Below are 14,201 nucleotides of genomic sequence, written 5' to 3'. Positions count from 1 at the left end.
TCAGAATGAAGAGTGGCGCTGGCAGCACCGCCAGCAGCGGGAGCACGGAGGAGCGCGGTCAAGAGTTTGAAGGAAAACCCTTTCCAATCTAGAATCGTACACCCAGCCAAGCTCACAGTAAGCGTGAAAGTGGAGGTAGACGTTTCCTGAGCACATAGGCTCTCAGACCTGCCCTCACACCCTGCCCTCGGCTCCTACCGGGGGAAGCGTTCCTTAAAGGAAGAATCAAGTCAGGAAAGAAGACACTGGACCCAGGAGAAAGGGATCCGACCCAGACGTGGGATGGATCTCCGGTACAAAATACTTAAACATCCCACAAGCCAGTGTTACTGTCTCTCGACAACTCAGTAGGAGAGAGCAAAAGACCAAAGTGGGCAACTCAAGGACAGAAAGTCCCTGCGTCCAGTGAGCGCGTCCGTCCCACTAGTGATAGGGGGAGGGAAGGGAGTGACCCGTGAGGTGCCCTCTGGGCACCACGGCGGCCCGTTCAGGGCTCTTCTCTCGGCATGCGTTTACAGCCGGCTCGGAAGGCGACGTGGCAAATCCCAGAAAGCCGGGACACGCGGGCTCCGACCCACCGCTCCCTCCCACTGCACCCCGGCCCGCCCGAGTGCCCACTCCCAGAGGCCGTTTCGGGACTTTGGAGCCACATTGTCCATGGTGGGGCGGGGCCCCTGGGTGTCCATGTGGACCCATGACAACTGGGTGGCACCTCGGGGTCGGGACTGCAGCAGGATGGACGCTGAGAAGAAGGAGGCCGCAGGGATTCCCACCGGAGGTGCTGTTCACACAGACCGACAGTGTGTGAAGGGATGGTGAGGAGGAGGTGCGGGGAAATGGGGGAGCACCGTCACCTCTGGGACAGAGAAGGGAAAGACCTGGCACGAGGGGCCTCGGCTTCCCCTCGGCCGGTGGGGGGGACACATGTGTGAGTCACTCTTTATTCCAATCTGTGTGTCCTAGCATCTCGGCGAGGCTTCCTTGCCCCTCCTGCAGCCCCCTCCCCAGAGACCAGGGGCATGGTCCTCCTGCTGGGTCCTCTCCAGCGAGCACCCGTGTGTACAGGCGTGGGAACAAACGGAAGGCTGCTTGTGTGCCCCTGCACACCCCACTTTGCTCCCCACCGGCGTCTCGTGGGGTCTCCCATCCGGGCACTTAGCAGCCTTTGGTTGTAGCAGCTGCACATTGCTTTCACCGCTTTCCTACTGGTGGGCAGTCCCTCATATTCTGCTTTTCCAAGATGAGGTGTCCTCAGTAGAGGCCCTATGTGACAAGCCGGCCACCATATTCAAGTATGGATGGAGGTCCTAGCCGCGGCCGTCAGGTAGGAAACAGAAAGCATCCACATTGGAAAGGAAGAAGTGAAACTCACTATTTTCAGATGACATGATAACCGTATATAGAAAACCCTACAGTCTACACACACACACACGCACACACACACACACACACACACACACACCCCTGTTAAAGCTAATTAATTTCAGTAAAGTCACAGGATAATAACAAGCTGTCAGGGAAACTAAGAAACTCCCATTTATAATTGCATCACATACATAAATTGTGTAGGAATAAATTTAACCAAGGAAGCAGAAGACCTGCTCACTGAAAATTATAAGACATTGATGAGAGAACTTGAAGACAAATAAGCAGAAAGATACTTTGTCCTCACAGATGGGATGAATTGCTATTGTTCAGAGGTCCGGACTACCCAAAGCAATCTGCAGATTCAGTGCAGTTCCTACCAAAATTCCAATGGCATTTTTCACAGAAATAGAACAAATCCTAATTTGTATGGAACCTCAAAAGACTAAGGAACCAGCACAATCTTGAGAAAAAAGAATAAAGCTAGAGGCATCGCCCTCCCTGATTTCTAACTATATTACAAAGCTGTAGTAAAACAGTAGGGCATCGGCATAAAAACAGACACATGGATCAATAGAACGTAATAAAGAGCCTAGAAATAAGCCCACAACTTAAATGGTCAATTAGTTTACAACAGAGGGGCTAAGAATACAATACAAAAATGAGAATACAATAGGGGAGGGACCGTCTCTTCAATAAATGGTTTGGGAATACGGGACAGCCTCTGGACCCCTACCTCACACCATGCACAAAACTAACTCAGAATGGATTAAAGACTTGAAAGTAAAACATGAAACCGTAAAACTAGAAGAAAACACAGGCTGATAACTCCCTGACATCACTCTTGGTGGTGATTTTTTGGATTTGACACCAAAAGCAAAAGAAAAAAAGTGGGACTACATCAAACAAAAAAGCCTCTGCTCGGCAAAGGAGACCATCGAGAAAAATGAAATGACAGCCTTATCTGATAAGGAGTTAATATCCAAAATATATGAATAACTGAGACAACTTAATAGAAAAAAGTCGGGGGGGGTGCCTCCTGGGTGGCTCAGTCAGTTAAGTGTCTGACTCTTGATTTCAACTCAGGTCATAATCTCATGGTTCGTGAGTTCAAGCCCCAAGTCAGGCTCTATGCTGACAACACGGAGCCTGCTTGAGGTTCTCTCTCTCTCTCTCTCTCTCTGCCCCTCCCCTGTTCACACTCTCGCTCTCAAAAAGTAAATAAACATTAAAAAAGGAAAAAAATTTTCATTAAAAAACGGACAGAGGACCTAAATAGCCTTTCTTCCCCAAAGACCTACAGATGGCCAACAGACACGTGAAAAGATGCTCAACGTTATTCATCATCAGGGAAATGCAAATCACAACGACAACAAGAAATCCCTTTACACCTGCCTGAATGGATGTTATAAAAAAGACCGGAAGTAACCTGTGTTGGGGGGGAGGCAGGGAAAAGAGAGCCCTCGGGCACTGTTGGTGGGAATGTAAGTTGGTGCATCTGCTGTGGAAAACAGGATGGAGGTTCCTCAGATCTCAAAAAAGGAAAGAGGAAAGAAAGAAAAAAGAGAGAGAGAGAAAGAAAGAAAGAAAGAAAGAAAGAAAGAAAAAGAAAGAAAGAAGAAAGAAAGAAAGAAAGAAAGAGAAAGAAAGAAGAAAGAAAGAAAGAGAGAGAAAGAAAGAAAGAAAGAAAGAGAAAGAAAGAAGAAAGAAAGAAAGAAAGAAAGAGAAAGAAAGAAAGAAGAAAGAAAGAAAGAAAGAGAAAGAAAGAAAGAAAGAGAAAGAGAAAGAAAGAAGAAAGAAAGAAAGAAAGAGAAAGAAAGAAAGAAAGAGAAAGAGAAAGAAAGAAGAAAGAAAGAAAGAAAGAGAGAGAAAGAAAGAAAGAAAAAGAAAGAGAAAGAACTACCACATGATCCAGCAATGACTCTTCTGGGTATTTATCCAAAGGAAACAAAAACGCCAACTCAGATACCTGCCCCCCCATGTCCACTGCAGCATTAGCCCCTGTAGTCGAGGCACGGAAACAACCGAAGCGCTTAAGTGTCCTTTGATGGATGAGTGGGTTAAGATGGTAGTGCATGTGTGCGTGCACACACACACACACACACACACACACACACACACGAATACCGTTCAACCATGAAAAAGGAAGTCCTGCCATTTGCAACAATGTGGATGGACCTGGAGGCCGTTATGTTAAGCGAAATAAGTCAGAACGATGGATACCGTATGCTCTCACTCACAGGTGGAATCTTGAAGAAAAACCGCAGAGCTCATAGGTGCCGGAGGTGGGGCCGGGCACAACGCGTGAAGGGGGTCAAGAGGTACAAAGTTCCAGTTACGCAACGGTGGGGGGACGTGCACAGCACGGGAACTGCAGCTGACAACACTGTGTCGTATCTTTGAAAGTCGCTAAGGGAGGAGATCTTCGCTAAGGGAGGCAAAGGGAAACCTGGTAACTCTGCCGAGATGGACGGTTAAGGATGGACGCGCTGTGGTGACGCTTTCGCGGCACACACGAGTAGCGAATCCGTGTTGTATCCGAAACCGATGCCAGGTTGTGCGTCCGAGACGATGAGGTCTCCCATCTGACACGGATGTCCCAGAGCTAAGACACGAAACCCAACCCGGCCTCCAGCTGCGTGCGCGATGCCGCAGGGCCCCAGCCTGAGCCCGCAAAGGCCAGAGGGCACCCGAGGGCGCGACAGGGAGGTGGGGCAGGCTGCGGGGATCCGGGCCGGGGTCGTCTCTCACCTCTCCACAAAGGCGGGAGCCAGCCCTTCCCGGGCTCGAGTCGGGGTCCCGGTGAAAGTGGCAAACCAAAGCATTAATGAGACTGATCACAGCCGCAGCTTCTACCCAGACCTTTTCCTCCGCCTTCAGACTTCCCCCGACCCCCCTCCTTTGAGGAGGTGGATTCGAGGCTTGCCCCCCAACCGCCACCCCCTACCCCCTTCACACCCCCTCCCTCCACTCCCGTCTCCTCCTTTGGCTGCCTCTTGAACAAACCCCTTTTCCTGCTGCAAACCTGACGTCTCAGAGATCGTCTCTGCTGTGTTTCCGGCAGATGGAACTTGGGTTCGGCTACACAGGGTCCCCCAAACCCCTCCAGGGCCACACACAGTGGCCTGTGCACCTCGCCTTCTGGCAGCTGCAGCCGCTCTGCCGGATTGACCCCAGTCTTGGGCTCTGGCCACTGAGCGCCGTGCAGCCCTTCACGGCTCTGGAAGGACGGGGGGCTGTCCCCCTGCTCTGCTTGTGTGGCCGCCACAGCTGGCTGAGCCCCCCACACTCTGAGGCCTCCTGGGCTGGAGGGCGGTCACCCTTGGCCTTGGCTGAGGCCCTCCCCGCCAAAGCACACCTTCCTCACCCACGCTCATGGTGGCTGAGCCCCTCGGGGAGCTGTGAATGCCTAACACATCCATGACCCTGTTTCAGTGTCACAAAAACACAGCAGCCTTATTTCATTTTGAGTAACAGTGGACCCCAGACACCAACCACTCAAGGTCGCTGGTAAGGCCCAGGACCCCGAGTTGCCTGTCCCAGAGCTGATGTGTGTGGACATCTGAGCCCCTCTCACCCAGAGGGCAGCCCCTCACTGCTGGAACCCTGGACCGCGGTGTGCAGGCCACGCTTCCGCTCCCCACCTTGTAATTTGAAAGGGACGTCTACCCCAGAATCTTGTTCAGGGCGTGCTAGTGGGGGCCTCTCAGGCTGACAGCCTGACTTGTTCACAGGATCAACCTTGAGGCCTTGGCATCCCGCCCAGGACATTTGCCCCTACAGGCTCAGGGCTGAGCCTCCTTCCTTCTGCCTTGACTCACAAGCTTCCCCGGCAGTCAGGTGTCAGCTCAGAAGACCGGGCGAGGAAAAGGGTGCTGGTGTTGGGAAACCCACCAACCCGAGGGATCTCGGCTGAGGAGGACATACGGAGTGTCACCCACATGTGCTACCCTTGTACTGGCTGGGCCCTTAGTGGATCAGGGGTGTGGTGGGGGGGAGGGATATGAATGGATGTGGATGAGTGACGAGTGATGGGTAGTGGGTGGATAGACAGTGGATGGGTGATGGACAGATGACTGCATGATAGATGGGTGGTTGGTGGACAGAATGGATGGTGGGTGGATGGATGGGAGGCATCTGAGGGGGCTATGGTGGAGACCCTGGTCAGGCAGAACAGACCCCATCTCATCTCTGAGATGAGGGTCAGAGGGCCCAGCCCGGTGCTTCCCTTTCATGCCTAAGGAGGAATGTCAGGAAGCCCCGGGAATGTCTGGAAACTTCCCAACACCCAGATGCCCATCGGCCAGTGGAGCCACGACCACCCCCTCCAGCTCTCTGAGCCATGAAAATGCCACACAACTTCCCCAAGGCCCCAGGAACCACTGGGAGGAAACACCTATGGACGCCCCACCCAGACCCGCCAAGGTCGGGGGTAACCTCGGCCCTGAGCACCTGTGCTGTTTCAAGATGACAGAACCATGTCCAGGGTCAAGCGAAGCCACGGCCCGCTACAGACACAGCACAAGAAAGAAGTCGCCTCATCCTTCAGGAAAATAATGTGCGTATTAAAAATAGAACATTAACAATTTTGAACTATTTACATGACTCACTGTAATGGGTCTTAAGAAGCCGTGCAGTCAGGTGACCACATGTGGGGGCCACGCGGGCAGCCTGACAGGTCTGAAGGTGGAACAGTCCTCCTGCCCCCAGCGCTCATTGGCGCCGTCACCCGGCACGGGACAGGGGTGACCCAGGAGTGGGCGCAGCTGGAGGCTGCTGCAGAGCGGGGGCAACCGGGGGGACGGCAGGATGCTCGGCATAGGCGGGGCCTGGTCTGGCCTTGCTGTGGCTTGGGGACACGTGTTTTCCGAGGACATGTCTGTCATCAGTCGGGTGGCCACCACGCCCGTGGAACGGGGGCAGTTTGCATCCCAGCGCCACGGAAACTGCTGTGCGATCCCGCGGCCCCCTTCGGCTGAGACGCGGCGCCGGCCCAGGTAACCAGCGGCAAGCTGGCACCTGGACGCATGGCCCTTCCTGACCTGCCTGAGCTCCGGCGTGACTTACGGAGGCTGGGTCTGGGCGCCAGTGACCGCGGGGGCGGGGAGCGCGTGGGGTCGCGGCCAGGAGACCGCCGTCACGGAGCCCAGACCACCGGGGATGCGGCAAAGATGACGGGCCCCCCCCCCGTGCCCTCGCCCGCCGCCCGCAGGAGGGAGGCCTGCTCTGCGCGGAGCCGTCCTCACCGCGGGGCCCCCTTCCTCCTCTGCTCCAGCTCGGGCAGCCGCTCCTCCCGGGTCTGCGCGTGCTGGGCCCCCGCCCTGTGGGCCGCCTCGGTGGCCGTGATGTCGATCTGTGCGTAGCGGGAGGCGCCGGCCCCTGAAAGCAGCCCCGGCCTCCGGTCAGCCCCGCGGGGCCCACGCCTCCCGCAGAGGCCCCCGCCCCGACGGCCCGGGAGGGGCGATGGGGGGCAGGGGGGCCAAGCTGGGAGGCAGGTGGGGTGACGCCCTCAGGGGACACAGCAGGAGCGTGGACTTGGGGGCGTTGGGGGAGGAGCTCCCCCCGGAGGGGAAGGCCCCCGGGGGGGGGGGGGGGGAACCCACCTCGGACCCCCGCGCCGGCGCCCTGGAGCTCCAGGCCCATGTAGTGCAGCTGCGTCTTGGAGGAGGGGCTGACGGGGATGTTCACGTAGGGGGGCGCCTCGCCCCACGGTCTCTCAGGCCCCGCGGCTCCTGCGGGGAGAAAGGACAGTGAGTCTCCGGGGGCGGCCGAGGGCTGGGCTGACCCGGTAGACTATTCGGCAGAGAGCTCCCCACCCCCCACCCCCGGCACCCCTCCCGTCCTGCGCCCCTCCCATCCCGAGAGCTCCCCACCGCACCCCTCCCGTCCTGTGCCCCCCTCCCACCCCGAGAGCTCCCCACCCCCCCAGCACCCCTCCCATCCTGCGCCCCTCCCACCCCGAGAGCTCCCCACCGCACCCCTCCCGTCCTGTGCCCCCCTCCCACCCCGAGAGCTCCCCACCCCCCCACACCCCTTCCGTCCTGTGCCCCCCTCCCACCCCGAGAGCTCCCCACCGCACCCCTCCCGTCCTGTGCCCCCCTCCCACCCCGAGAGCTCCCCACCCCCCCGCACCCCTCCCGTCCTGCGCCCCCCCACCCCGAGAGCTCCCCACCCCCCTGCGGCACCCCTCCCGTCCTGCGCCCCCCCCACCCCGAGAGCTCCCCACCCCCCCTGCGGCACCCCTCCCGTCCTGTGCCCCCCTCCCACCCCGAGAGCTCCCCACCCCCCCCCAGCACCCTTCCCATCCTGTGCCTCCCCCACCCTGAGCCTGGGGGACCTCCTGGCCCCTGGTTCCTGGACTCCCCCAGAACTGCCCAGCACCCGCGTCCCTCCGGACCCAGCACCTCCTTTCTCTCTCCTTCACCACTGAGCTGGAAAGGGTGTGCCCCTCTCCCCGCACCTCTGCACCTGCAGTGGGCTAATCACTGCTGAGTTGCCCCCGTGGATGTCCCCGTGGATGTCCCCGTGGATGCCCCTGTGGCCACTGCAGTCAAGTGACCCATCGTTCTATCTTCAGCCCCCCCGCCACCCACACTCAACCCCCTTGGCTGTCCTCCTGGGTCACTCCCTGGCTCCAGGCTTCAGAGACCCCCCTCTGTACCAGTGCATCTCCACAATAAATCCCTCTCCCATCCACAGCGACACTCCTCTGGGATGGCCCCAGCCACTTCAAGTCCTCAAGAAATGTGTCCCTGCTCCTCCCCCATTTCACTCTGCACCGCGCCCCCCCCCCCCCAGGGTGTTGGAGGGGCTGCGGCATGAGCCAGGGCACAAGGGAGTGTGGCCCCTTAGAGGGCTGCCAAGATGCACTTGACCTGGCCCCACGGCCCTGCACACTGGGCCACAAGGAAGGACCCCAGCCTCAGGGGACCCAGGGTGATGTCCTGTCTGGCTGTTGTCCAGCAGACTCCCCCACACTCCTGTCCTCAGGGTCCCCTCGGGGCACAGACACTTGGGGTGGGCCGGCCAGCTCCCTGCTCCTCGGATAAAGGCGGTGGAAAGCCATCCTGTCTCTGAGCTGCTGTCCGCGGGTCAAGGGAGCCAAACCCAAGGCTGGGAGCTTCAGCAGGTAGACCCCGGGTGCCTTTCACCCTCTTGCCCTTTAACCGCCCCAGCAAGGCCAGGGGTGGGGGGCACAATACTGCCTGCTTGCTCCCAGCGGGGAGGTTGGGGCCACAGAGACCCTGAGCTCCGGCCAAGGCCAGGAGCACGTGGTGGCCAGGCAGAGCCAGACTGGGCCCAGCCGTGTGGGGTCACTCACCAGACTCCATGAGCCAAAGCAAGTCACACGGTTCCTGCCCCTCCCGGCCTGGGGGCCCCCGAGGGTCCCCCCTTCTTGCAGTGCAGGGTGGGACCCCCTCGGGATGCTGCCCCCACTTTACTGATATAAAACAATTAACACTGATGCCCGCGGCCCTCCAAGCCCCGAAAACTTCTCCCGTGTTCCTCTCACTGACCCCGCAGGGAGACCTCGGGTCCACACGCAGATGGGGCTGCCCATCAGTGCTGATGAGCAGGCCTGGAGGGCGTGGGGCTCCCAGGAGAAGCTCCAGACCCCCATGGAGGCCTGTACGTGGCGGGGGGGGGGGGGTGGTGTGCAGGAGACTGGGAGCAGGGATGGGTCCCAGATGAGGGAGACCCACGACCTTGCCGCAGAGAAGGGGAGGGAGGGCCCGAGCATCAGGCAACAGCCGTCACTGACTGGCTGCACCGAGCTGACCAGGGTCCTCGAGGAGGGAAGGCAGGTTCCTGCTGGACGTGGGGTGGCCACCTTCCTGGTTTGGGCAAAGCGGGACGTGTTGATCCCGAGGAACAGGGAGAGGGCCCTCTGCACACTTAGCTTCTAAGCCAGGCTTAGGGCACTTGGTGCCCGGATCCGCTCGGGGCCCAGCGAGGTCATGCCACCAGGCCTGCTCTGTTTGGCGGTTCGAAGAGCGTGTGTGCCCTTATCAAGCGAAGAACGGGCTGTTTTCAGTCCCCGGAAGATCTCAGCTCCGAGGTGAGGGGTTCGGTGGCCCTGCTGCATTCGTAGCACACAGAAACTACCACAGGTGAGGAAGCCTCTTCCTAGCGGACGGTGGCCTTGGCAGGTGGCTCAGGGCCAGGGCCCTCTCCCCTCGCGGGCACCAGAGAAGGGCCCAGCCACACCGTGTCCACGCGGGCTCTGCACACCAACAGTGTGGGACTCTCCCCCAGCCAGCCTGGGGGGAAGGGGCTGGCACACAGAGGGTCAGATGCAGACCCTCCCCCACGTAACCCTAGAGGACGGGGGAGACACCTAGACTAGTGAGGCCAGGAGAGATCAGGGCAGGCTGCCTGGAGAAGGAGGCATGTACCGAGGGATAGAGGACAAGAAGGAATAACAGGTGTAAGGCAGAGGCAAAGGCCTGGGTGGAGCTGGGAGAGCCCCTCAGGGGCTGAAAAGGGATCTGAGGGGAGACTAGGCAGGAAGCCCGGCCTCTGCACAGGGGCTCCTCGAAACCAAGAAGGGGGCTGGGCCTTGGCCCGAGGTCACGTGAACAAGTCCCTGAGACTCCGCAGCTACTTTTGGGGTTAGACCCATGTCTTCCCCAGTTCACAGTCTACTGGGGGTAGGAAGCAGAAGGGTGGAAGGTTCTAGAAAGCCCAGAACTGTTCTAGAAAGTCCTTGGCTGCTCCTTCCTGGCCTCAGCCTCTAACTGGTGTTTGTCAGGGACAGGGGGTGCTGTGCCCTACCACCCCCTGCAAACTGTGAGCTCCCCCCTGGTTCCCTGCTACCCCCCACTCTGCCCCCATCTCATCCCCCTCACCCCCCGCCCCCCTCCTGCTCCTTGTGTTCAAGCCGCTCCCACCATCTCATAATCTCCTTAGATGCTTTCCGGAACAAAGCAGATCATCAGTGAGTGCTGCCCTGCCCCCCCATCCCCCCGACCACACGGCAGGCCCAGTCCTGCCTGCCCTGGGCGCCCCCACCGTCACCAAGGCTCTGGCCACACAACCCTGGGCCCAGTTCGTCTCTGTCCCTGCCAGACCCGGGGCCCCAGTCCCCAGCCCCTGGCCTCAGTGGGAAGGGCCCACATCCTCTAGCAGATCCTGACACCTGTGCCCCCGGCCCCACCTGCTGCTGCTGTGGGCACACCCTGTGCCTGGGTTACAGGCGGCCACAGGCCCCTATGAGGAGGCGGCTGGACAGCAGGGGAGGTGTCTAGGACGGTCTGTGAGTGGATGTCAGGGGACGGTAGGGACAGAGGTGGCCCCCCAGGACCCTATCCCCGCCCAGGGAGCCCCAAGGCCAGCTGGCGTGGGGCTTTCCCGTGGGCCCTGCTTGCCGATGGCCCTGCCCGCCCCCTCCTGCCCCCAGACGTCCCCTCCGGGTCAGCCTGCAGGCAACGGCCCCAACAGGTGTCCTGTATCTCCAAAGAAGGATGGAGAATCCGAGCTCATTAGGGTCCCCCAGCCCAGAGGCCCTGCCAAGAGCATAAGGTCAGGAGCCCTGACCTCCAGCTACCCCTCCCCACCCTGCCCGAGGCCAACCTTGCCCGAAGTTCAGCTTCCCCCAACTTCCCAGGCCTTTCCCGGAGTTAGAGCCTGCTTCTGCCCAGCGCTCACCTTCTAACTGTGCTTGGGGGACCCCAAGTCTTCCCCTCACTCCCTGCCCGTCACTGGGACCCCTCACCTCTGTTCTCCGTCACCTCAAGGACAGGGCTCCCTCCCGAAGGCTGAGGCTCCAAGGCGGCCCGGGCCTGCCCGCTCCATCCACACCCCCCCCCCCCCACCCCGGGCAATCTGGCCACACTCAGCCACGCCACCCTCCCCTCACTGCCCGGGCCTGCCCCCCGCTGGGGCCAGGGCCCCTCCCGGCTGCTCACTGCTGTCCCACCACCCACAGCCCCCTCCGGCCTGGCTCCCACCACTGCCCCTCTTCCACGTGCTGCCCCGTCGGGTGCGGTTTCTGGCCGGCCGTAGCCACAGCCACCGTGACCCTCACTTCCCCCGTCCCGAGGCGGTGCAAAGCTGGGGCCTACCTGAACGCGTCATCAGAAGCCCAGGGGGTGGGGCAGCTGCTCCCTGGACCAAAGAAAACATGTGTCAGTCTGTCCGTCCGGCTCGCACTCATCCTGCACCCAGCCCGAGAAGCAGGACGCTAACCCAAATGTGACATGGGGTGCCGGGGTCGGGCCACCTACCGGGGACACAGGCCCAGACTCCTTATCTCCCTGGGACCTCAGCTGGCCCACCAGCCCCGACACCAGCTTGCCCTGTTCTGGGGAGAGGGGTTGGCGACTGTGGCCCCCAGGCCGAGTCCGGGCCGCCTGTTGTGATAAACACAGTCTTGCTTACGGCCTCTGCTCGCGGCTGTGCCGCAGGGCGTGAGGCCACCAGACGCGCAGGGGCTGGGACCCGTACCCCCTCCAGACGCCACCGGCCGGCTGCCAGCAGCGGCCGCCGGTGGAGGGGCCACGGAGGCCACGGGAGATGAGCCAGATCCCCCAGAACAGCTGAGGGGCCTCTTGGTGGCGCCTCATTCGACATGCGGGCCCGGGGGAGGAAGGGGCTTTGGTGGCCTCGGAGCTGAGGACAGGCTCTGACCGGGAGGGAGGGACAGCGGCCCACGACGCACATCCGTTGCCACCTGGGCTTCAATCTCCGGAAGCCCTCAAGGAACAAGCCCCCGCCAGGGCCAAGGGCAAGGGACCGAAAAGGGTCCAGCATCGCCAGCGGTCTGGGGACCACAGCCCGACGGTGGGGCCTGGTGGGCAGCTGCGGATGGGAATGCGGGTGCGGAGGCCCGAAACGCCGCTCCCGGGGACACAGCTGGGTGCCACAGACTCGAGACACGGCACCCCAACCCTGGTCCTGGGCCAGGCTCGAGGACCCCTGAGCACGCTGAGCTGGTCTGACCCGTCACCTGGTGTTAAGGAACCCTTGTGCGGGCCTGGAGCTTGGGCAGGACGCGTCTGACCTCCAGCACTGCGACGGGAGGCCAGCTGCCCCCCAGGAGTCCCCACACACCGCCCTCCGACGTAGGAGGCCGGCCGTCTGCCCACAGGAGGCCAGGATCAGTCGCTAAGTGCCGACAGCCCCACCCGCGTCCAGGGGCCAGACCCGCAGGTACAGCCTCAAACCCAGCCCCAGGCATGGGCGGGACGCGACGAGCACCGTGGAAAATGAACAAACGACGACCTACCTCCCCCTCCTTGGGGGCCAGGACCCCTCACCCCCTGGTCCCTGGTGCACACGGCCCCAGAGAGACCAGGAGAAAGGGCTCCTGGTCCGCATCTGCCCACTCTGGTTGCGCCCAGCCCCACCGGGTAAGGCCCCTGTGCCCCCACGCACAGGACCACCCCGGGGTGCGGGGCGGCTGACGCACACGGCTGTGGAGGGCCCGGCCCTGCTCCCCGCCCTGCGTCACCCCATCACACCAGATGCCTGAGCCGCCACCGGCCCAGGCCACGCCCCCGGCCAAAGCCCCACCCCTGGGCGACCTGGCTCAGCCTGCCTCTCCTGCCTCGCCCCCCAAAACGGATTTCCCCTGAAGTCCCAGCGGTCTCAGTGAAGGAGACCGGAGTCCGGAGCCAGGATGCCCGCAAGGGGCAGGTGTGGTGGGGAGGGGCCGAATCTTTCCACCACTGGGGCCTCTGTCTGCTCTGGGCGGAGGGACGCCTGTCCAGCCTGGCCGTCGGGGGGCAGCAGGCCCGAGCCCGGACGACGAGGGGCCCTGGCAGGAACAGACGCCAGTCACCGCCTTATTTGTCCTGCAGCAAGAGTGGCCGGGGAGCCTCGGGGGCGGGGGGGACGATGGGGTGTCTGGTGACAGCTCCCCTCAACAGGCACCTACTGCACACTTGTGTCTGTCACCTCGTTGGACCCTCTCCGTGTGCCCAGGGGAGGAGGGACTGTTGTCCCCATCCATGGAGGAGGAAACTGAGGCTCAGAAAGGTGTAGTCACTGGCCTGAGGCGGCCCAGCTGGCGGGGCGGGGTGCCGCTCAGCCCCCAAAGCCTGGCCTTGCTCGCACTGTGGTGCGGCGGGAACCCCGGCCAGAACTCCCAGCTCGGCCTCCACGGGGACCTGGGTCCTCCCGGCTCCCCTTGCGGAGCTGCCCCCCCCCCCCCCCCCCCCCCCCCGCCAACAGGGTGGTGAGCAAGGGCGGAGATGGGGGTGCCAGAGCAGGGCGTGCAGGCGTGAGATGGGGTCCCCGGAGCTCTGCCACCAAAGGGGGGAGTCGGCAGGGGGTGGGGGCCCCAGGCTCAGAGCCGGGACTCACTAGCCCAGAAAGCCCTCACTTGGACACAGGGAGCCACTGCCTGAGCCCGCGTGACCACCGAGGCCCTCACTGTGGTCGCGAGTGGACAGAGGAACATGCACACACATCACACAGACCACGCCCGTGTGCATTACACATCGCACACAAACCTCACACCACACACGACGCATGTGTGCGCGTGAACACACACACACGTGCACACGCTCCACACCAGACGTGCAAACGCCATGCACACACACGCATGCAAATGTACACAGCACACTTACCACACGTGCACACGCGCTGCACGTGCACAACACACACACGTGCAAATGCATGCACACACACACACACACACACACACAGACGGCTGTCGGGAGCCGCCTTTCCTTTTTCAGGTCTCTGGTGCGTTCACACTTGAGGCCACTACAAGGCGAGGCCTCATGCTGCTCCCTGGGACCCACAGGCCCCCAGATTTCAGAGCAGGGGCCCCGCCGGGAGGGCCGGGGCGCGAGGTGGAGAGGACGGGCAGACGGAAAAGAACGAGACCG

General features: G+C 61.3%; 1 protein-coding gene across 1 annotated transcript; it reads right to left on the bottom strand.

Annotated features, from left to right (window-relative positions):
• Window positions 1-5,813: 5,813 nt before the first annotated feature.
• Window positions 5,814-11,937, bottom strand: LOC144616076 (uncharacterized). Its single transcript, XM_078445164.2, has 5 exons — window positions 11,812-11,937; window positions 11,592-11,717; window positions 11,430-11,472; window positions 6,969-7,097; window positions 5,814-6,744 (listed from the first exon to the last, which is right to left on the bottom strand). Exons 1-5 carry the CDS (start codon window positions 11,935-11,937, stop codon window positions 6,608-6,610), a joined length of 561 nt encoding a protein of 186 aa, XP_078301290.1. The 3' UTR covers window positions 5,814-6,607.
• Window positions 11,938-14,201: the final 2,264 nt, after the last annotated feature.

The sequence above is a fragment of the Panthera onca genome, chromosome B1 (assembly GCF_046562875.1).
Source record: "Panthera onca isolate mPanOnc1 chromosome B1, mPanOnc1 haplotype 2, whole genome shotgun sequence".
NCBI lineage: Eukaryota > Metazoa > Chordata > Mammalia > Carnivora > Felidae > Panthera > Panthera onca.
Note: the sequence above shows the minus strand (reverse complement) of the source record. Positions and strands in the feature narration are given on the sequence as shown.

Excerpts from the sequence above, each read along its gene's own strand:
- LOC144616076 (XM_078445164.2), bottom strand. The coding sequence starts at position 11,937 with ATGTCGAATGAGGCGCCACCAAGAGGCCCCTCAGCTGTTCTGGGGGAT. Across the intron at positions 11,718-11,811 it reads GCCGGTGGCGTCTGGAGGGG|GCGGCCCGGACTCGGCCTGG; the intron begins GTACGGGTCCCA and ends TTATCACAACAG. Across the intron at positions 6,745-6,968 it reads CGCCGGCGCGGGGGTCCGAG|GGGCCGGCGCCTCCCGCTAC; the intron begins GTGGGTTCCCCC and ends GGCTGCTTTCAG.